The 24,734-nt window shown below is 41.6% G+C and overlaps 1 protein-coding gene across 3 annotated transcripts in view; it reads left to right on the forward strand.

Annotated features, from left to right (window-relative positions):
* Window positions 1-24,734, forward strand: part of Slc44a1 (solute carrier family 44 member 1) — a 183,540-nt gene that overhangs the window by 25,302 nt on the left and 133,504 nt on the right. For all 3 annotated transcript variants that reach the window (XM_036177207.1, XM_036177208.1, XM_036177209.1), the window contains exon 2: window positions 18,002-18,091. In XM_036177207.1, the coding sequence (XP_036033100.1) occupies window positions 18,002-18,091 (90 nt within the window). The remainder of the gene's footprint in view (window positions 1-18,001; window positions 18,092-24,734) is intronic.

The raw sequence follows: 24,734 nt of genomic DNA on the forward strand, positions 1-24,734 counted from the left end.
TTACTCTCGGGTCACATTCAGGAAGTTCTGTGTCATCTCACACACGGGGGACCTGTGTTCTTTAAAGAGAAGGAAGTCTTGCTTCCACTACAGACTGTTTTCATGAGCACTAAAGAGCTGATCTAGTGCACAGCCTGTTAGTTCATTTGGGGAGGGAAGCTGGGCATCTTCATCTCTATCTGCAACCCGTAATGAAAAGAAATCAATGGTCTGAAGCCACCAAGTTGATCACCACTTAGGCCACAGTAAGTCACTGCTGTAGATTTTCAACTCAGCCACCCCCTGCCAAGTTGTCTTCTGTTGCAAAGGCTTTCTCCTTAATAAACTTGAAAAAACCTACCTCTCTGCTTGAACACATTAGTGTGCGGGGAGGGGGGGGGGGAGAGTCTCATGGGAGCCAGTGTAACCTTACAGCATGCTGACACTAGCCATGCATGAGGCTGGAACACTGGCAGAGCATGCTGCATGGCTGCCCCCACAGTTGACAGAGCATGGTGCTTGTTGCCCCCACCGTTTCTTAGAACTGCCCTGCATCTAGGATTCACTTCTTTGCTCTTTTTGTTATTGTTAAGATAGACACACAGAGCATGCAGATATGCTTCAGCTGTAAAATTCTGGTCTAGCAAATGTGAAGCCCTGGGTTTATCCCTAACACTGCATGTGAAGATATGTGGATATTCAGCAAGAAATATCATAATATTAGTTTAATAACATGCTTTAAAAATGTGAAGGTTGCTGGGTGGTGGTGTATGCCTTTAATCCCCACACTCAGGAGACAGAGGCAGGTGAGTCTCTGAGTTTGAGGTCAGCCTGGTCTATGGAGTAAGTTCCAGGACAGCCAGGGCCGCACAGAGAAACCCTGTATCCCCAAACAAGCAAACAAACAAAAATGTGAAGACAGAGATACTGTGTACATCCAGAATTCTAGTACTTGGGAGGCTGAGGCAGAACCGCAAGTCCAAGGCCATCCTGGGCTATTTATCAAGTTTAAGGTTGTTCTGGGTCATTTAATGATTTGACATCTCAAGAACAATCGGAATAATTAAAAAAAAAAAAAAAAAAGAAAAACACCAAATAAATCAACATCTCTTTAAAAAGCTGCTAAAAAATCACATACACAAGAAGCAGCATTGTGTTGGAGCTGGGGAAATGGTTCAGCAATTAGCACTGGCTGTCCTTCAGAGGACCTTTGCTCAGTTCCCAGCAGCCACATGGCAGCTCACAACTGTCTGGGACCCCAGTCCTAGGGTGTCCAGTGCTCGCCTGGTCTCTGTAGGCACTGCACATACTTGGTGCACAAACAAATATTTTCACAAACACTCATAAAATTAACAATCCAAATATTTTAAAGATATTTAAATGAAAAAACATTGCTACATCTTTAACAAACCCCACTTGTTAGGCAAGTTAATGTATTTGACAATAAGGACTTAGTTTAGACATTTATACTGAGTTTATTATCACCACTAACATTGGTCTAGAAGATTAATTAGTGTGGTAAACCATAAAGCAGAAAAACAAGGGGAATGTCAGCAAGAAATGAGTTCGATAACAAAGTCAACCACAGCTATTAATAGGTTCAATGGAAAATAGTCGTCTATATGTGTAGTTAAATAAGAATTCATTATTTATTAAAGGAGCCATTTTTGGGTCAGTAAATCATTTATTAGTTATTAGGTTTAGTTAAAGACTTTTGGACAACTCATACTGCATATCAAAATAAATCCTGTGAAATAAGCAAACAGGGAATAATATCGAACACCCAGGGGGTAAGCAGTGAGGGTAGACCTAAAGTCAAGCTGATTTGACTGTGCAGGGCTATATTTCTACATAAGGAAAGCTCACAAATTGGATGGTGAACTGAGTCACAGGATGTGATCTGTTGGGGTTTATCAATCAGTAGTCCAAAGGAAGAAAAAACAAACAAACCAAGTTTAAGTCAGATGTAGTCCACGCTTATTATTCCAGAACTTAGATTGTAGAGGCAAGAAGATCAGGAGTTCAAATCCTGCTCAAGTACATATTGAGTTTTAGGCCAGCCTATGCTACATGAAACCCTGGCTCTAAAAAATAATACAAGTGTTTTCTGACTTCTGATGGAAACTTTTGCTGCCACAACTTATTTTAATCTGGTTATTTGGTAACTCCCTCCTGTATATGCTATCTTAAAATCTTAAAGCTCCCCCCTACCCCCAATTTACCTTCCATTCTAGTAGATTAATGTATTCTTATGTTGATTTTGTGGGAAGTTGGGTTTCTGTAGAATTTGTTTGCAAGTTGGGCTAGTTATTGTTAGAAGCGGGGTGGTTGTTGGATGGCTTTACTGGGTATCGTTACTTTGGGTAGTGATGCAGAGGTGTAGTGAGGAAAGAGAAGTAGTTGCTTTTAAGGGATTAATGAAGATTAGTCTTAAAACTGAAAAGAACTTGTGATGGACACAGAGAGGCATGGCCGGGAAGCCACTGGGGTTTCCAGAATCGGGTATGGGCCTGTATAGGTCTGTCAGTGTCTGAGACTGACTAGCTTCGGTTAGTGTCCAAAATGGCTTCTTAGGAGTGGGGCATTTAGTGACTCATTGGGTATGGAGATTTACAGATGCTTGTATTTTTAAAGCACTTGTTTACCTAGTTTGATCTGTTAACATCCACCTCTCCCAAACCCCCTTAATAGCAAGTCTATCATTTGCAGGGCTATGAATTTGATGATTCAGGGTTCCCACTCACTTACTTCAGAGTTTCTAGACTTTTCTTCTGGGTATGTGCTTTTAATCACTTGATGGATCTATAGCTGGTTTGTATTGATGGAGCTTGTGATGTGAACATGTGCTCTCTGTCACTGGTCCCATAACCATTGACTCTCACTCAGGCCTGGGAGGGATTGAGTTGTCTTTTCATAGTTTGATATTTGATCTTAGAGTTTTCTTGACCTTTCAGACTCAATCTGTTGGCTCTTGAGTTTTGATAGTTGGACTTTTAACAATAAAGGGGATTTGGAAGTTTTGCAATAATTTGTCACCCTCACAGCCACTTCTTCATGTTTTGGGTAGCTGGAGGCCAGCTGTTTGTCTAGTGCCGAGGTATTGCACGTAAGTTAAGGTGCTCGAGGGCACCCGGACTTTGAGCACCTCTGGGAAAAGGGCAGTAGTGTAGTTAGATTTAGGGTTCACGTTTTAGGGTCAGGCTGAACTGTGCACTCTTGCATTCTTGGGGCTGCCTGCCTTTAAGGGCAAGGGTGTGTGTTGGATGTTGATGACGGAGAGGCAGCCTGTGGGTGGAGAAGCTGCCTGTGCACAGATGCAGTTCTTCAGCAGTTAGTTCCACATTGGAGTTCTGTAATAGCTCCGGCTTCCAGGCAGGCATGTCCAGCCTTTTGACATTGAACACATTGCCGGCTGTAAGGTTCACGTTTGAGAGCTGCACACTCAAGTTACAAAAAGATAACCACACACGTAAAGATCTCATAATGTTTTCAGTAAGTTTACAGTTTTGTGCTGTGCTTCTTTCATGGCTGTCCTAGGACACCAGCTTCCTGGGCCACACATAGAGTTTGAACCATGAGTCCCTGATGAGGTCCCAGGTTTTATCATGGAAGGCAACAAAGGCTATCAACAGGCTTTACCAAGTATCTCCAACTTTGTAATTCACCAAGCCCTGGGCTTTGGAGACTCATGATTTACTAATACACTTAAGTATGCATCTGTCAACATATGCAAACAGCATCATAAAGGCCATGTGTCTATTCTGAATGCTAATTTATTAAAGACTTAACTGATTATAGACTAGAAAAATTTTGTCTGTTTGGCTAGCATGAAGACACAGCCAAATTATTATACGAAATATTCACTTTTAATAGGTAAATAATGTTTTAAGCAAAATCCAATCAAATGCAGTCCTTTATGATCCTACCTCTTGAGATAATGAGGTTAACAACTTGTTTTTCTTCCAGAGTCACTGTGCATGCAGTAACTGCTATTGCTCCATGGCTTTTTTTTTTTTTTTTTTTTTTTCAGTAGCCCTCAGCTGCTCTCAACTTGAGGGAAGCCAGAGGGCAGGCAGAAGACTGCCTGACTGCATGAAATAGGGGAGTAGGCTGCGCGACTCAGTGCAGGAGCAGCTCCATGGTCTCATTGTCTAGTCAGCCATAGGCACATGACTGCATGAGTCTCTGCCCTGGCATCCCTGCCCAAGACAGTTTGGAAGGGCAGCATCAAGGTTTACTTTTCTGAACAAGCATAGGTCCAGAGCCTCTTAGGTTCTTGTAATTGTGACTATCCCATCCTGCCCAGGCCTTTTTCTCTGACCAGTCCAAGCTTTCTATAGCTGTGTATACTGCAGTCTAGTTTTACTATGGCACATCGTAAAGTGGCTTTTGGTCACTTTAAGATGACTTTTCTAACTCCTTTGGATCTACCTTTTAAGTTAGTTCTTTGTAACCTCATTATTTTCCCCTTTGAATTGCCTACAAAGAAACTGGATTATTTTAAGAAAATCAGCACTTTATGAAGTAATTCTAGTAACTTAGAATTAAAACAAAAGAAAACAAAACAAAAAACCCCAAAAAACAAAACAAACCCAACTAACTGAACAACCTAGAGGCTGTAAAGATGACTCAGTAGTTAAGAACATGCATTGCTTTTGCAGAGGACCCAACATCAGTTCCCAGCACCCAGTGTCTGGTGGCTCACAACAGCCTCTACAGTTCTGAAGTTAGGCCCTGATGTCTCTGGACTTCCATGAGCTCCAGCATGTGCACGTACCTGTACTTGAAAATGAAAATCAATCTTTAAAGAAAAAGGCTATTTGTCAGATTTCATTAGCTCTTCAATGGACCACTTTTGCTTTTATCTGTTTGACATGGTGGCTGTATGAATAATGCTCCCTGAAGTTCACATGAAATCATGACTTCACATATGGGGTTTGGGACATTCTTTTATACATGTAACACTTTATTGAAATATAATTCACATTCTGTACAATTTTCTCATTTAAAATTTACTGCCTCGGTAATTTTTATTACTTCCTCACAGTTGTGTGAGTCACCACCTTAATCAGTTTTAGAACACTTTCACAAATTGTTCCCCCACTAACAAAACCCCAGTTAGCTGTAGTCTCCATTTCCCTAAACTCCCACTCAGCCCTGGGCAAGCACTGCTCTGCTTTCTGTCTGGACATTTACCTGTTTGCACATTTCACATAGGTGTCTGGATGCCTTGACAGAATGTTCTCAAGATTTACCATGTTGTGTCCTGTATCACAATTTCATTCTTTTCTGTTGGATAAATACTCAATAGCTGGGTTGGGCCATACTGAAGGTAATCCCTCATTATACATTTGTATGGGATTTCTGTTTTTAAATTTAATTAATTAACTTATCTTATGTGTATTGGTGTTTGGTCTGCATGTAAGTCTGTGTACCACATGCATGCCTGATGCCCATGGAGGGCAGAAGAGGGTGGAAGCCAGAGGAAGGTGTTGGATCCCTTAAGACTGGAGTTGCAGATGGCTGTGTGCCACCATGTAAATGCTGAGAATCACACCCAGGCCCTCTGTAAGAGCAGTATTCTTAACTACTGGGCCATCTCTCTAGACCCTGGTATGGGATTTCTTAATGGCAAAGAAGCACTTTATGTTTTTGCTCTTCCTGAAGTGCCGACAAACACTTTATGGAGTAGATGGTCCAGATGGCCAGGAGGAGACCACAGTTTGTTTCTACCTGTTAACCATCACAGCAGTTCTTCAAATAGCTGGAGTAATTATTTGGACATTTGAGAATTGCCTATGAAATCAAAACACAAAGTGCTTTAATACGTTATTCTTGGTTAGAATCTATAATTTTCTTATAAGAAAAAAAGTTAATTGTATAAAATGTCATCAAGATAGTTTTTTTTCTGTAATTCTTATGCATTCCCCCCCCCCCCCCCCCCCCCCCCGTTTTCCCTGCTCATTCCCATAGAGGCTGTTCCACAGTGTCCTTAGGTAGACCAGCCATGGTTTGTTTCCTCACCTGAACGGAGTCGGCTGTGGGTCTGGAGCCCAAATACTCACTTTGCTCTATTGTGTCACATGGGCATATGACTTAACACTCCTTCCTCCTTTATGTCCTCGTCAGTAAAATAGGGAGTTATCAACTTGGTGGGTTGGTTGTGCAGATTAAATAAGTTAATATAAACAAAGTACCTTGGCATATGGAGTATGTACATTGAACTAACTGTAATGTATCAGTTTGCATGGCAGTATGCAGGCATGTTAATACACGTATTAAAGCAGGTTATTTTGGTACTGTGTCTGATTATGTTTGATTCGTGACTTTTCTCACCTTGAATAATTGTGTACATTCAGTTCTTAATACCACACAAATGTTAGTGCAGTTTTGCCTGTCAGCAACCTTCTCGAATGGATTGTGTTCTGGGTGGGGGAGGGGGGGAGTTAGGATCCAGAAATGGTCAGTTAGCAAGAGGAGAACGGCCCAAAGGTGGAATCAAGTGATGGATTCTCCTGTGCGCCAACATAGTTCTTTCCTGTGGTAATGACTAATTACTGGTCAAAGGGATAGATTCTTAAAATCATTATATTCATTATGGGTTTCAGAATTGGAGTTTTCTTCGACTTTCATTAAGAATTTAAGACCTTCCAACATATACATCTATCAAAACATCATGTATACACCTTCAAATGTGTTTTCTATATTGCTTTTTAACCGCTCAGTAAGGATGGGGTGGGGGTTATGACGAAGAAAGCGGTTTAGTTTTCACATTATATATTATTTGAGAGTTACTGTTCTTCTGCTTCTTGACCGCAGTTGTCTGAACACTTGTGCACTCATTCACTTCTTGCTTTGCAAGCATGCGTTCTACATGATGTTGCACCCTGGGAACAACTCACAGGTGTTTCGAATGAGTATTTATGGGCATACCCTTTCTTGAATGCCTCCTGAAGTTTCCCCCACACCACATTGAGAAAGGGCGTCAAGGGTGATGTGGAGCTTAGTTCTGCTAGAAACTTTAAAGGACCACCAAAGGGTGTCTACCTTTATCTGAGGAGTAGGGAGGCCAGGCTAGCTCACCACACTCACGGGGAAGAGGAGCAGGGTTCAAGCTGTGTGGGCTCCTTCACCTCCCTGTACCAGCTTTCCCTCCCTCTGGACACTCCTGGCCTTCGTTCCCCAGTGAAAGTCTTGCTTCTGCCCGAGCTATTTTTAGCATTCAGCTTTCTAATGAACTTTGAAGTGTTCTGATCTGTCCTCAGTGTCAGGTAGATTGACTTAAACATTTCCTTCCGGTGGTGTTGACGCTGTGTCTCTTTGTAGTTGACTTTTATAGTGAGGAAGTAGAAAAAGACTAATCTGGAGAAGCGGGAGCCAGTATTCTCTTTTCTTTCTTCCAAAACTAAATAGCAATGATGAAAATCAAAATGGAAAATACATAATAAGTCAGACTTATTTCCATCCGCTTCCAGGGCTGTCATATTTACATAGGCTGTTTTATTTAGCTATCAAACCAGAGTATAGATAGAACTTCATCCCATGCTTTTCATACAACCTTTGTCATAATCATCTTTATGTTACTGTGCAGTTTTCTTCATTATTTTTATGATTGCTTAATATACCATTTTCATATTTAACAGTTTTCTACTGTCTAGCTAATTTCTAATTATTTCTCATAATAATACTGCATTGAGCATATTATGTGCAGCCATTATACTGTTGTAGATTATTTCCTTGGGTTCTTGAATTATATTGCCAAATTACTTTCTGAAAGTGACTAACCAATTTATATTACTGTTTTAATATAGCTTTAACCAGTGTTGCCAGCCTTTGGTGTGAAGGTCTTTCCGTAGGAGTATCTACCTAACCACAGCCTTTGTAACCATGGTTTTTAGAAACATGGTGAGACACAGCTGGACAGATGGCTCAGCAGTTGAGTGCTCACTGCTTTTACAGAGGACCCAAGTTTAGTCCTCAGAACCCATGTTTGCGTCACTTATAACCACCTGTAACTCCAGCACCAGAGGATTTTAGGCTCTCTTTTGGTCACATGGTACACACACACACACACACACACACACACACACACACACACACACACACACATATGCACACACAAATAATAATTAATAAATAATTGTGGTGATATTGTGTCCCCCAATATATTGTGCACCTTAATAAACTTATCTGGGGTCAGAGAACAGAACAGCCACTAGATAGATATAGAGGCCAGAAAATGGTGGCACACACACCTTAAATCCTAGCATTCTGGAGGCAGAAGATCCATCTGGATCTCTGTGAGTTCAAAGCCACACTGGGAACAGCCAGGCATGGTGACATGCCTTCAATCCCAGGAAGTGATGGCAGGAAGCAGAAAGGTTTGCAAGGTGTGAGGACCAGGAACTAGAGTCTTGTTAAGCTTTTAGCCCTTTGAGCAGCAGTTCAGCTGAGATCTATTTGGAAGAGGACACAGAAGCTTCCAGTTTGAGGAAATGAGATCAGTTGAGGAATTGGCAAGGTGAGGTTAGCAGTGGCTGGTTCTGTTTCTCTGATCTTTCAGTGTTCACCCCAGTACCTGGCTCTGGGCTTGTTTTTATTAATATGACCTTCTAAAGATTCATGCGCTACAAATAATAAATCCTTTTTTTCAACGAAACAGAGTAACTGAAGCTATGTTGTTTTCATCCCAATTTCCCAGAGAGCGTGTGACTCAATTATTTTTGGAGAGTCTGATTATAAAAACTCAAAGAAGTTGTCCCTAAAAACTAGACTTTGGGGGACTGGAGAGATGGCTCTGCAGTTAAGAGCACTGGCTGCTCTTCCAAAGGACCTGAGTTTGGGGCAGGAGAAATGGTTCACCACCAGAGGAACCGGGTTTGATTCCCAGCACCTACCTGGTGACTTATAGAGTCTGTAACTCTAGTCCAGGGGATCCAGCACCCTTTTCTAGTCTCTGGGTACCAGGCACACACATGATGCACAGACATAAATGCAGGCAAAACACATATGCTCATAAAAGAAAACTTTAAAAATTCTAGTGAACATCTTTGAGAAATACTTCTGCAGGAAAAGGAGCCAGCCTTTGGTACAGTGGAAATTACCCACTGCCAGAGAGGCAGGGGGAATGTTTGTGTCACAACATTCCGTCCTAGTAGTTAAGAGACCTATCCTTGTTCATTCATTCATTAAGTAATTCCCCAGAACCTGCAACAAGCCAGGCTTTCCTCAACACATAGCAGTGAACAAAACCAAGAAGTCCTGGCCCCCAAATATACTGTGAAACAGGAAAAATCAATACAGATTCAGCTGCCTAAGGGAAGATTCTGCACATCTTGTTTTAGGCTTGTGTTTTGGGGAGAATGTTTCAGTGTCTCTCTAATAGGGCTGACTTCTGATTTAAACAGATACATTGTCCTCAGCCTCAAGAAACTCATAATGAACTGGGGAAAACAGTTATACAGAATGGTAATTACTGTGATGGTATTATCTATACCCAGTATGTTCAGAGAGAGATAAAGGAAAGGAGCCTGATGCATGTTTGAGGGGTTCCTGAATTCCTTGCTCAGTGCAGGAGGGATATGGCACATGTTTAAGCTGTCGTGGAACTGAGCTACTTTGCTTTATGTGGCTGCTGTGGACTGAAGATTGTGGAATGAAAATATCTTCATTGACCAAATGCCTCATTTTAATTTAAATCATAAATTTCCTCATAGTCACCTGTACGCTTTCATATGATGATGTGATTTTTATGTTGCCTCTCATAGGTTACTAGAACTTCACAAAACACTTCCATTATGGATAGGAAGCACAATTGGAATAGAATCTCATTGTATACCTATAAAAATTTTTAAAAGTTACAGGGTAGCATGAAAACCCAGGAAATCAATTAATAGTCTGAAGACAGGATATAGCAATGATTTGAGAATCATTTGAGACCTGTGTGGGTTACGACCCCTTTGATTTCACAGGGATTGCCTGACACCACCAGAAAACATAGGTATGTGTATTATAATTCATAACAGCAGCAAATTACAGTTATAAAGTAGCAATGAAAATAATGTTATGGTTGAGGGTCACCACAGCATGAGGAACTGTATTAGAGGATTGCAGCATTAGGAAGGTTGAGAACCACTGGGCCCTGGTGTGGCAGGTAGGAGGTGTAAAACAGGTATTTGGTTCTGTCTATCTGTCCTGGGCATTATCAGCTCTTAAAGTTTTGACATTTGTAGGATGTGATAGATATCAAATGTTTCCCATAATTTAATTTTAGAAAATTAGTAATAATTTTACTTTTAAAAGATTGCTTCAGACTGATTAAAAAACGTTGGCAATACTGCAGCTCTCAGCAGTTGATGGTAGAGGTAGGAGGTGTGGTCAACAACCTTGCAGAAAAGGATTAACCTGATGTCTGCCTAGTAATTATGTGCAGCAAGGATAGTCACCAACTAGCTAAGGAACAGACCCACAATCATTTCTTTTAGAGGAGTTGGAGGTATAATGAAGTCATTGGTAACATACCTCCCTGGGATCTTTCCATTACTACACACAATTCGCAAAGCAACTTTAAGTTGCCTTTTCCTTAGATAGTTGAGTGCTTTTGACTTAGCATAAAGTTCATGAACTAGGAAAAGTAGTTAGACACAGATGTCCATATCTTTCCACTCAGTGTATCTTATTACCTTTAACTGCCTGTTAAAAACCATGCTTTGATTTTCACCTTCACAGTATAAATTGCCATCACCAGGCTTAGCAAATGAAACAGATGTACTTATGGTAAATGTAAGTAGTTATGCACACCAGGTCCTTGACCGAGCTTCCCCAAAGGACAAGCAATGTCTTTGAAAAATCCTATTACAAGATTTTATTTGCAGGCGCAGTGAACACAAGGCTGAACGCCTCCATGTTTTATTGCCTCCCAACTTCATCATGCCTGCTCACTCTATTGAAAACTGGCAAAACGATACACATCAGTTCTTTTATTCTTTCCTTACTACTCCGTGCAAATAAAGCATCTTGGGGGATTTAATGAAGCAGTATGTCCTTGGAGGGAGCTTTGGAGAATCTGAGTACACAATTCTTTGTCTTTAATACTGGAGGCTTTTGTGTAAAGCAGATTGACAAGAACCAAATTAAGCCCTCACTGGTAGACTAGTATTGCCACATAAGTGCCTGGGTCACACGCGTTCCTATGTGGCAGTGACCTTTGAGATAGGTGTATTTAGTGTGTTTTGGGGTATACCAGTGGGCAGCTGGGACAGTGGAAACGAGAGCAGAGCTGTGGAACTATCAGACTGTCTTAGAAATGGCCTAGTTAAGCCAGGAAATAGGGGCTGATGCTCATGGTTAGGGGCCAGAGGTCAGGGGGAAGAAGTGTTGCAAATTACCCAACAATAGCCCAGAACATTGGTGGCAATGTGTCCTGGGTGAAAGGCCATACCAAAGCTGGCTTTGCCCTTCACAGGCATTATTGGCTTTTCATTGTAATCTGGGAAAGACAGCAGCAGCGGATCTGTGCTGCAGAGGTTTAGGCAGCAGATGGGATGGATGACATGTGTGCTTGTCATTACATATTGGCATCAGGTCCTGTGCCATCCTAGCTTATCAGCATCGAGCTCCTTATTGCTGACCTATGCAAATGCAGCAGTGCACTGATGACTGCGGGTCACTCAGATTCTGCTTCAATTCCAAAGTTTTGGTACTTTGTTCCCAGTGACGGAGTTTAAGCACCTCCCAGCTAATGAAAAAACACCAGGTTATGGGTAATGTAGTTCTGAACTGCCAGCCCAAGTGAGGTTGAGATCAGGGCTGGTTTATCTTGTGTTTCTTCGCAGACTTAACCTCTTCTCATCATCTGGACTGGTGCATTCAGTGTTGAAGAAAACAGCTCTCCGGCTTAGTTCCACGTTGTAGCAACCCTGATATATGTGACCAGCCAGTTCTTAACTCAGGCTTAATAGGTGTCTCACCAATGACGTGTGCATGAAAATACTGTTCAAGCAGCTTGGTAAATACAGCCCTTGATTAATGATTGAAAAAAAAGACGCTATTTTCCCTCCTTTCCAGCATCTCTTCCTAAATGAAGACAAAAATCTGAAGCATTTAAAGAAACCTGAGAAATGGCCAACTTCGTGTTTCTATTTGTTTTCTACTAAACATTTCTGAGTAGAAATAATATTCGTACTTGGCAGTGGATGGTTCTCTGTCATAGCTCCCAGGAATTTGTAGTGTGTTTGGGGGCACACGACACATTCTGTTTTAGACATTGAAGGATCATTTCAGTGTCTCTTCAGCATGCAAACTGCAGGAGTTTACGAAGTGATTTCCAGCAGAGCCCGGAAGTACTTTCTCTGTGGTCCCTCTTGGGTCCCACTATGTTGGCACTGTTTGCAGTGCCACAGCACTTAGTTTGTGCTTTTCTCACTAAACGAGAGCTCAGTAAGGGCAGGAGCTGTCTAGCCTGCCTGTGAATCACGGGTACTCTGTGTAGTGCTCAGTGCTCATTTGAAGAACCATCAAAATGGCGGCAATATTATCTCACAGTCAGACACCACCAGTTAAAAGACCTCTGTTTTCTATCATTTAGAAGCTAGGCTTCTAGAAACATGCCCTGACATAATATTACTGAAGGAATCTTTGGGGAAGTTTTCAACATCTGTCTTAATTAAAGTTTATACATAGTAGGCACAATACAAAAAGGGGACAGAGGACATGCAGTCTTTGTCTTTAGCTATTATGTGGGTCTCTTTGACTGTGAGGGCTTGTTTGAGACCTAGTCGGCTCTTCTAATCTTAAATCCAGATTGCTGCCTTTGCCAGTCTTTTCTTTTTTCCTAATTCTATAACGTAATTCTTACCTACCAGGATAAGAAATTAAATAAGCAGCCCAAGATTTCAGATTGTGCAGCCAGGATTTAAATCCGACTCCATGACTCCAAAGTCAACTCCAGTGAGACTGCTAAATCTTATTAGCAGTCAGTCGGGAGCATTAGCGATTCTTCACGTGGCAAATACTCAGAAACCAGGCTGATAACGTAACATTCTTTAAGTGCAGAGAAACTGAGTGAGACATGTTATGAGCCATGAAATTTCTCAAGTGAGCCGAGAAGCCCAACAGTTGAGAATTTTTAATGATTTTTTAACAGACGTAACCAAGTGACAACTGGATTTAATGCTATCTGTTTCTCCCAATTAACATCCCGTATAAACCCAGCAAAAGGAAAATGTGCTGCAGAAGCACGTTCAAAATGTGGTTTGTAGTCTTTCCCGGATTCTACAGATTAAAAGACTGTTAGGAAGTGTTAGGTCTTTCTCCTCCCACAAAAATCTTACCTTTTAGGAACTAACAAAACCAAGTAACCAAGTAGAGCCACCCTCAATGAGAGGCAGAGACTGGAAGAGGAAAGGTCTTTGTGAAGGCTCCCACTTCACCCATGGTCTCTACCATTCTCAGAACGTTCCTGGCGGGACTGTGCAGTCTCCGCTTTTCTGTTTGTTAGAAAAGGAAACCAGGGCTCAGGGAAAACCTCTGCGGAAACCTGAGCTCTCTAGCGATAAGCACACACAAAAACAGTCCAGGAAAAGCTGGACATTTTAAAAAAAAATCTGAAATAGGAAGAGTCAGGCTTGTCAGTAATTAAATATAGTTAAGGAAGTGATCAGTAACCTCAAGGTACCCAATACAAAAAAACAAAACAAAACAAAAAATTAAACTCAGAAACCAGAACACTCTTCAAAGTGTACGACAAAAAAGACACAATTTAACATGTGCATAAGGGGAATCAAAGGACTATGTGATGGAACAGGAAATATTTGAAGACATAGCAACTGAAAAGTTTCCAGAAATCATAAAAGATATTAAAATATAAAAGATGTTAAGATAGAATAAAAATAATAAAAGATCTAATGAATCGGAAATTTATACAAAATCAGATGAATACAGCATGCATGTGTGTGTGTGTGTGTGTGTGTGTGTATGCGTCTATACCCACACATGTAAACCTGCATGCAGGCTCGCGCATGCACACACCATCACCACCAAAAAACCTCAAGACTCCTTTAAATGAGTAAAACAAAAGGAAGATTTGAAATTCTCCATAACAAAGTGTTTCTGAATGTTTAAAGAGGTTGAATATGCATGTATAAAAGGGTCTACACAGCCAGGAGGTGGTGGCACCCACCTTTAATCCCAGCACTCAGGAGGCAGAGGCAGGCGGATCTCTGTGAATTTGAGGCCAGCCTGGTCTACAGAGCAAGTTCTAGGGCAGCCAAAGCTATACAGAGAAACCCTGTCTCAAAACAAACAAACAAACAAACAAACAAACAAACAAACAAACCACACTGATGGTTCTTTTGTGTACTTGTCCAAGGCTAATATAGAAGGTACAATTACAATTTGTATTACTGGCTTAAGCATCCTGGTCCAAAGCACTCAATCAGAAATGTTTTAAATCCAAAACTTTTTTTTCTTTGAGACAGAATTTATCTGTGTATCCCTCCCTGGCTGTGTTGGAATTCACTCTAGAGCAGGCTGGCCTCAAACTCGGAGACCTACCTGTCTCTGCCTCCTGAATGCTGGGATTAAAAGTGTGCACCACCATGCCAGCTTCAATTCCAAAACTTTTAAAAACACTAACATGATTTGTGAAAATTCCATACCATGAAAGTTTGCCTTATACACACAATTACTAAAAATAAGTAAAGTTATCCTGAGGCTATGGATGTGTTGCATATATTTGGAGCAAGGATGGTACCTATCATGAGCTGTTTTGAAGAGAGGAGACATTGTGTGTAAAGCTTTAGGTAAATTCCTGGTTAATAAGAAATCAGTCATTGGTGGCGTGGAAATGGCAGCCAGAATGAAATAGGCTGCCACCAGATCAATATTTTAATATAACTGAAAGGAAAAGAGAGTTTAGTATTCTCACGCCTTTTATGGAAAAGGTCACATTGTAAAGAGAGATTTTTTAACAGTTTGGAGGAGGTTAAACTAAAGAGCGAATGTTGATGTGTAATAAAAATAACCAAGAATGCATTGCTCCTGAGTGACGGATGCCGCCGAGAAGCCGGCCATCCTCTTGTAGGAAGTCTCTTGGTTACGCTGTGGGTGCCCACGCTGCCCTTTGCTTTCCCACTCTCCCTGGCTTCCGTTGCCAATTTCCTCTGTCCCTCCTCCTGTCCTCCTCCTGTTCCCAGGAGAGATTTTCCATGTGTCTGGCACAGCAGCGGCTCGCAACAACAACTGTTGCCTCGTGGTTCCTCTGATTTGTCTGGCCAAAGTGAAATCCCTCTGGGCTTGGTGTTAAAGAAGGAAATTTCAGCATTTGCAGATGGAGTGTTGGTCTGAAAATGGTTGCACATAAAGAAACTACAGTGGTCTGAGGCTTCTGTCCCTCCTATGCATTCGCATTGAAGACAAACAAATAGTGTTTTCTAGTAGAGCGATTGCTTTGTAAATTACCATGGAATAAATACAATGAATGTCAGACGTCTCCAGATCCTGTGTCCATGAGTAATTTTACCGCAGTGGGCATTATTCACGACTGAAATTACTTAATACAAAGAAACATTCTTTATTCACGTGGTGAGCAGCAGTCTTCCAGAGGACAGACCACAGTGCAGGCGTTTGAATAACACCAAGAATGATGTTGCTGTTTTTGTAGTTGTTTTTCTTGTCCTCCCAAGAAGGTATAGTCATGGTCATAGATTAGTAGAGTTGGAAGAAACCAAGGAGATCCAGTCTCTCATTCCCCACCACCCAGGAAGAAGAAGCAAATAACTTTATCTGAAGTTATTTATCTGAAGTCAGCTAACTAATGACAGAGCCAGGGAGAGTAGGCTTCATCTGTTAATGCCACAGTGCAGTACTCCTCTGGAGTACTGCCTTCTCATTCCTGGCTTCCAGTGCTAGTTAGTCTTGGGGTGAGGTTTGTTTTTTTTTTTTTCCATGACTAACTAGTGTCCTTTTGTTTTCTTGTGTGGGTGTCTGGGAGCAAGCTAACAGTATTTTCGTTGTAACAATGGAACAGTGTAAGGCATAATGGGACATTTTTCTTCAGCACTTTTAGGAGTGAGAAAGAAATGGCTGTAGCTAAGTTCTCTGCCTTCATTGTTGATAGGCTGCTATTTATTTAATTACTGATTTGTAATGTATGTGGTGTTTGTGTGTGCACATGGGTGCAAGTACATATGCATGCATGTGCATGTGAAAGGCAGGATTAACATCTGATGTCTTTCTCAACCACTCTTGACATTATTTATATAATTATATATATGTATACATATATATATATATAATTTTTTATTATGCATTTGTACAGGGGAGTGCACATGCCACAGTGTGCACATAGAGATCAGAGAACAACTCGAGGGAGTCAGTTCTCTTCTCGATTTGGATCGTAGGAGTTGAATTCAGTTCATCACACTCAGTGGCAGGTGCTTTGGTCCCCTGGGCCCCCCATCTTAGTTTTTTGAGACTCAGTCTCTCTCTGAACCTGGAGCTCACCACTTGAGCAAGACTTGCCGGCAGCAGGTGCCATGGATCCTCCTGTTTCAGTCTGCCCAGGAGTAGGATTGCAGGTGCATACACCAGGACTCCTGGCTTTTTTACGTGGCTGCTGGGATCAAACTCAGGTCCTCACCATTGCACACAGGCACGTGACCAACCAGTCCTCCCCATCTCATAGGCAGCCTTTTTAAAAAAGAGATTGTTTTATTTTATGTGTATAAATGTCTGTCTATATGTATATGTACCATGTGCCCATGGAAGTCAGAAGTGGACTCCCCTACTGGAGCTGCAGATGGTTGCGAGACACTGGGTGCCGGGAATTGAACTCGGGCCTCATAGGCAGCTATTTTAATGTTGGGTGCCTTAACCCTGCTGTCTGGATTCTTATGAAAATCCTGTGAATACATGCTTATATTTTAAGAAAAGAATCTGTAGCTTTCATCAAAGGATATACATTATTTAAAACTCTTGTTGATAATGAGAACTAAGCCTGTTTCTAATCTAAGTACTCATTATACTAGAGGACTTTTTAAAATCTCCATTGCCTTCTGCTGGGGCTCCTTCCTACTGACAAGTCTCCCAGAGACTTCTGGATTGCTCAGATGGATTTTTTTTTTTTTCAGGGCACTTTCCTTTGCCTTTTTTATTTTTGAGATTATAATATAATCATACCATTTTCCCTTTCCCTTTTCTCCCTCTAAACCCTCTCATATACCCCTCCCTACCCATCTTCAAGTTCAAGGCCTCTTTTTCCATTAATTCTTATTGCACACATATGTGCATATACATATATTCCTAAATATGACCTACTTAGTCCACATGATGTTACTTGTATGTCTGTTTTCAGGGATGACCCTTTGGCATTTATTTATTTAGAAGGCCCTCAATGAGAGCATACAAAGGTTTAGGCATCATCTCAAATGATGGAAAATGAGACTGGCCTGGTCACAGTCGGCTCCAGACCCAGGCTACCTAAGAATAACAGTTCAGGGCTGGGGATGGAGCTCAGTTGGTAGGTGCTTGCCCAATATGCACAGTGCCTTGGTAGGTGCTTGCCCAGTTTGCACAGTGCCTTGGGTGTGATCCCTAACACCACATAAACCAGATGTGGTGGCCTGCACCTGTAATTCCAATACTCAAGAGGCAGAAGCAGGAGGATTAGGCGTCCAAGGTCATCCTTGGCTACATAAGGAGTTGAAGACCAACCTGGGCTACAGTAGACACTATCTCAAGAGGCATAGAAAAGAGCAACAGTTCAGCATGCTACATATTTCAGTGGAGTACCACAAAAACTGTCCATGCCTGCCAGGGAAGAGGTGGGACTAGAGCCAGTACGCTGTTGGCCAAGGAAGCCAGGGTGGACACAGATACAACAGACCTTTGAGTTTCGTCTTAAAGGTTCAGTAGACATTGTCCAGCAAAAAAAGGATGTGGGTAAAAATGGTGTGTTTGGACCTTTCCAGTTTTAGCTAATATTGACACTTATCACATTCTCTTACTTTGTATTTTGAATTAGAGCTCCAAACGAGAATGGAAGCCATTGGAGGACCGTAGCTGCACAGACATACCATGGCTGCTGCTCTTTCTCCTCTTCTGCATTGGGATGGTAAGGACACTCAAGCTAACCAACCTCAGCTGGGAGTGCAAGGGAATGAGGGGGGAGTGGGAACTTCCAATGTATCTGTGTCTGTATCTCATCTCTTCCCTAACTGTTTATAGCTGGTATAATTGGAGGGCCTAAGATGCCATCAAGTGGGTTATTCCCCCTTTAATACAGTTCAGTAGTACTTGGTATTCTCTTGCTATTTTGCTTCCTTTTGTTTTGTTGCATGAAAACTGAGATAAAAATGAAGGAGCCAATGGGAATCTTAGCCCCTTCACCCAATCATTTGAGAAAGCCACATCATTTGATGCAAGTTTGCAGGCAGATTTTTTATCCCTTCTGCCAGCTCCCAAATTACAACAAAGAGACTTATTAATTATGAAAGTGTAGATGTAACCGGCTTGTTAAATAAGAAACACAGAACCGATTGCAGAGTTAAAAACCACGAGGTCAGAGCAAGAGCGGAAAACCTTACCCTTCACTGCTTCTGCCGTTCTTCCTCTCCGCAAGAGACCTACTTCTCTGCGTCCTGTCTATTTAAAGACTTTCTGTTCTGTTTTCTCATTGGTTGTAAACCCAGCCACATGACCTCCTCGTCACTGCCTGTTTGTACAGACCTCCAGGTCTTCTATGGTTGATATTGAGATTAAAGGCGTGTGTCTGCTATGCTGGCTGTGTCCTTGAACACACAGAGATCCACCTAGCTCTGCCTCCTAAGTGCTGGGATTAAAGGTGTGCCCCACTACTACTCAGCTTCTGCTCTGGCTTGCTCTGACCTCTAGGCAACTTTATTGACATACAAATAAAACCACATTTCAATACAAATAAAATATCACTATATGAAAGCTCAGCCAATAGCTTAAGCTTGTTACTAACTAGCTCTTACAACTTAAATTAACCCATGTTTTTTTTTTAATCAATCTACTTTTTGTCTCATGGCTTTATTATCTTTACTCTGAACTGCCCATGCTGCTTCCTCTCCTCTGGCTGACGACTTTTTGCATCTCTGCCCTTCTTCCCAGCTTCCTCTCTGCCCTGAAAAAAATCCTGACTAGCTATTGGCCGTTCGGCTTTTTTTTTTTTTTTTTTTTGTTAAACCAATTTGAGTGACAAATCTACATGGTGTATAAGATTATTCCACAACATGAGTTTTTTTGAAATCTGATCATGAAGGGTTAGTTGAGAACTGAGTCACACAAGCCTCATGGTTATCTTTGGGATATTTGGGGCCAGCCACTTCTTTTCCCAGAGACTTGGGATTTCTTTAGAGAAGTGAGTGTTTAGGTATCCAATACCCACTACACGTGGAGTTCTCACAGTTTGAGTTCTTCCTGCAGGGGAAGAGGCTGCCCAGTACTTTTCCAAACCTTGTGTTAGCCCTAGGCCCCAGCCTGCCATCCACCATGATGAGCGGCATTTCTCTGATGGAAATCAAGACACTGGTAGAAAGGATGAGGAGCAGAATCTTGGTGCAAGGTGCTGGGTGTGTGGCATACCTATTCTGCCTGTCAGAGTCCTGGATATAGGGATTCGTATACCCAGGGTGCTAGGCTCCAAAATAATAGACAGCTACTTTAGCACTGACTACTGTTTGGAGCTTTGGAGGGCTTCGGAATCCTCATCTGGTCCATCACCCTCAGTTTATACATTAAACATCAAACCTAATGAGGAAGAGGACAACCCTCAGGTCTCATGCTGGTGAAGGGAGCTCTGCACTGGGTCAGTATTTCCTCATACCCTTTCCCTCTTCATCATGGGAACTCGTACAGCAGCAGCATTCTCTATGTCTTCATCTCCCCTCAGAACGTAGTCACTGTCTTGAACAGCCCTGGTCTTATGATCTGGCTTTGTGACCCCATCTTCCTGCACTTTCTGTAGAGGTTCTTTTGGGAAGTGTTGCTTTTTGTCTGTCTGTAATAAATGTCTTCAGGATTCCATGGCTTTCTGCACACCCCAGGCATTATCTATGACTCACAGGGCAACCATCATCTAAGCTAGTAGCCACAGCTGTAGTTACGGCCCAGCAGAGGAAAAGAAAACAATATGCTTGAATGAGATATGATAAACTTAGGAAAATAAGGAGTAGTTGTTTTTAAAGCTAAAAGTACAGTTTCACCAAATTTAGGAAACATTTTTAAAAAAAGTCAAAATACTAATTTCCTAACTCAGGCCTTCTGAGATATTGTTCCAGCAATGCATGAGTATTCACGAAGATCATGGAAAGATTGACTAATCAAATCAGTCCACAGCTTTTCCACACCCATTTTAACCCCAGAACAAACAGCAACTGGTCTTCAAAATTATGTTTGTAAAAACATGTGCCATGCCACCCAGGGTGCTTTTGATTTTCTGTGCTCAAATAGCCCTGGAAAGTACAATCATTAATGTTAATAGACTGATTTGGGAGTGACTTGAGCGTAAGGAGTTGTTTACTGAAATGTTTGAATGCAGTGGTAATTAATATGCTGTCAATGTCATTGCACTGGTAATTAAGACCCACTGTGTGTGCTTTTAAACACAGGCACAGCTTTCTTTGTTTTGGAGTGAGTCTTTAAATAGATTGTTTTCCCATGAAATTGAGCCGATGTCAGATCTTGCCATGAGGAGATGGAAGTCATCTACAAGTCCGGCTGCCCATCTTGCGTGCACAGCTGAGGTTCATAGTTTTGCTTCTGGTTTCTGGGTTTTGTTTTATATGGTTTTTCATTCACTCCCTTTGAATTTCATTCTGTAGTAAACCGCATCCCAGGTGCTCAGGGTTCAAAGTGTTACCCATTTCAAAACTTTATAAACATTTTGGATGGCAATTGAGAAGGCTCACTGGGCAAAAGAGCCTTCTGCCCAGCCTGATGCCTGAGTTTGATCTGCAGGACTCACATGATGGAAGGAGAGAACTGATTATCTGAAGCTGTGCTGTGACCTCCATGTGTGTGTACACACAAATATACAAATTTAAATTGGGATACTTGCACACACACACACACACACACACACACACATACACACACACATATAATGAAATGAAGTACCATCAACCCAAGTCTAAAGAGAATTCCTTCATGTTTGATATATACCTTATATCCATACCTTGTAGGTAATTTTATATAGTTTTGGCTACAGTTCATCACAGGAGGTCATATGTGGGATTTTCCACATGTGGCTCATGCTGGTCCTCAGAAAGCTCCAAATCTTGAAGCATTTTAGACTTCTGGTTTTCAGATTAGGACCGTGCAATCTGGACTCATTTTTATTCTTTAAAAACTCTTCAGCCATGTTGTTCTTCATTAGCGTTAAAATAATTCTTTATTAATTTATTTTGTTTGTATGAGTGTTTTGCTTGCACATATATTTGTGTACCACACTTGTCTCTGGTACCTGTAGAAGTTAGAAGAGAGTGTCAGGTCTTCTGGAACTGAAGTTATGGATGGTTGTGAGCTGCTGTGTGGATGTTGAATTGAACCTGGGTCCTCTACAAGAACAGCGAATGCTTTTAGTCACCAAGGCCATGTCTCCAACCTTTTCTGGAATTTTAAAACAAACACTCCACAAGCATCTGGTGAACATTCTTAATCTGTGTTCACACTTTCATTTAAGTTAGCTCATGTAAGTCTCTGAATTATCCAGTGAGATAAGAGTTTACACCAGAATATCAGCAAGGTATAGTGATGTTGAACGTTAGCTTATCGTTAATATCGTTAAGTGACAAAGATAGGGCTTTCCCGTTCTTTTCAGTGACTGGCCCTGCTTGCTCCTTTCACAGACCATTTCCCAGTTAGCTTAAAGCCCGGCGTCTTTACCTGGTACCTTAGCTCTTGTCCTCTTTCACTCATCTTCATTTTAAATCTTTAATTTGCCCATGCCCATCTCCTTGTCATTACTTACTTCTTATTCTCCAATAACAAGGATTTTAGTACCTGAATTGTCAAGCACCTTGCAATCCTCCTGCTTCTCCTACGATCACAGATATGTTACCATGGTATCGGGCATAACATTACACTTCCAGATTTCTGTTTCCAATTTTCTATATTGAAAATATTCTATTTTCAGTCAAGTAAGTTTTCGATTCTACCTGTACATGACAGTCATCTGGAATTTTGTTTTGAAATCTCTTTCCTCAGCTCTCCATTAGTAAGTATGCCAGATCTCTGGGGCGCTGATGATCTGGCAAGGTGGAGACCCCACTCAGTACTCTGATGAGTTGCAGAAAAGATTTGTGAGAATGTGACATGACTGCATTGAGAAGAGTGGCTCTGGAACCGGTGTTAAAGGTGGCTTGGGGAGCCGGAGAGGTGGCTCAACGGTTAAGAGCACTGACTGCTCTTCAAGAGGACCCAGGTTCAATTCCCAGCACCCACATGGCAGCTCATAACTGTCTTTAACTTCAGCTCCAGGGTAATCCAACATCCTCACACAGACATACATATATGCAGGCAAAATACCAATGTAAAAAAAAATAAAAATAAATAATTTTTGAAAAAAAAATGGCTTGGAAAGTGGAAGAGATTCTAGGTCGAGCACTTTGGAGACTAAGGCAGAAGTCCAAATAAGTGGCGAGAAACTCAAAAGCTAGTGCTTTAAACAAGGCGGGAAGAAACAAGGTGAAAGAAGTATGTCAGGAACGTTTTCCAGCAGTTATCATGGTGCGGAAGTGAAAGGCAAATCCACATGATTCTGAGGGTTTTGCTCTAGTGATTTCTGGATAGAATTTTTTCGGCTCAAGTCCTAACCCATTTCTCCTCGATTCCCAATCATGATTTCTGTACCTACCAGGAATAGGCACCTAATTTTATGCTTCCCTTCCCCCAAACCATTCCATGGTGGAAATGACTTGGACCAACTAAAGGGTCTGGTAATCTAGGACCTTCACACTTTATCCTCTTGCGGATGTGTATGAAGAGAGGGGACTAGAGACTGGATCTGCCCAGACCCTGCATCCATCAGCTTGCCACAAAAAGACAGGAACAAGAGGAGCTGATTGGCTGTGTCAGGAGTGTTTACTCTGAAATGAGTCATCTCAGCCACTGTAGGGTAGAGGTGGTGGTGGTTTGACATAAAAACACATATTCCTTTCTCACATAGAAGTATACACTTAATGATCCCATTTTAAAGATTGAGGAAATCGAGACACAGGCATGTTCAATAAGTTATCTAAGATTTTACCATGGCAGCGTTGGTCCCAGGAGAAAGAAGGTCTCAAGAGGTAGACTCCTCTTTGTTGCCTGGAATCAGGAACAGCAGAAGACGTTTTTGTTTATTTATTTATTTCATTTCAAGACAGGGTTTCTCTGTGTAGTCCTGGAACTCACTCTGTAGACCAGGCTGGCCTTGAATTCACAGAGATCCACCTACCTCTGCCTCCCAAGTTCTGGATCTAAAGGCTACATTTGTTTTTAATCTGCTTTTCCCCCATCACTGTATTTAACCAAATGTATTATATTCTCCCTGCAATTAGACCCTTAAAGGCTTTTGGTTTTTTGTGGTTGTTCTCTGTTTTTCTGTAGGATTCGGGGTGTGGAAGAACTTGGGTTACTTTAGTTCAGTCTTTTATACTAGTAAGGACACAGGCCAGAGAATTCTGTTCCTCAGGCATGTTAGTTCCAAAGTCGGGATCAGTTCTCTGAGTTCCTTGTCTGGTTTTGTGGCTCTTTTTTCTCGTTCTTTCTGTCTGCCTGTCTCTAATTGTTTGTGAGACTGAGTCTGGGATTTGGACTTTGCTCTTGTGCCCATTGTTTTCTTGTTTTTTCCTTTACGAACATTCTAGTTCTTTTATGCAAAGCTTTGCCTCTGCATATACTAAAAAAATGGTTATTGAGTGGAAGTTTCCTGGACTTGCCAAACATTTTTTTCTTCCTTTTAGAGCAGCATCCTATTAAACCTTAAAAGAAGCTGCAGATTTGGTGTACTGACAGAAGCTTTGTTTGCATAAGTATGCCTTTGTGCCAGGGCCTTCTATTCTGTTTTTTCTGCTAGATCCCAACATCTTCCTAGTCTCAGGATTCTCAGAAGAGGAGCAACAGAACCAAATATTACCCCACCCACTGCTTTAAAAATGTGTCACTGGGGAGATCGACCCCTGCACGGATGATTGTATGATGTGTTGGTGTCTGAGAAAGAGCTTGGGGGGGGGTTTGCCATGAACTACTGGGACACAGCCATACTGTCACTCATTTCCCCCACTTCCTATTTTTGCAGCATTTTTGGCATATTCACATCCTCCTCCTACTTACCGCAGTTTTTTGTTGGACCCCCACCCCCACTCCTAGTGAAGACCATCTGCTCTGCTCAGTTGCCTAGTTAAAATTTAGGTGTGAAAATCAAACATGCACATGACAGAAAAGTGTAGCCTGATGGTGCATAAGACTTAAGAAAAATTCTTATTTAAGTAACGTTAGCCCTTTATAACAGGAGCTTGCAGCCTAGTTTCTTATTTGCAAATTGTCCTCTTATTTCAGTGATGTATAATTAGGAGCTAGGTCTTGGCTGTGACCCCCCCATCCCTCAGCTCTGTACCTTTATCTGCTTTCAGTCACCTAGTTTTGTGAGTGGTCTGTGCCTCTTCCCTCCCACACAGGAGTGGTCCCCCAAGGCCTTCAGTAACTCCGTCATTCTAATATTTTCACCATGGCTACCTTACTTAGTAATAGTG

The sequence above is a fragment of the Onychomys torridus genome, chromosome 2, assembly GCF_903995425.1.
Source record: "Onychomys torridus chromosome 2, mOncTor1.1, whole genome shotgun sequence".
Lineage (NCBI taxonomy): Eukaryota > Metazoa > Chordata > Mammalia > Rodentia > Cricetidae > Onychomys > Onychomys torridus.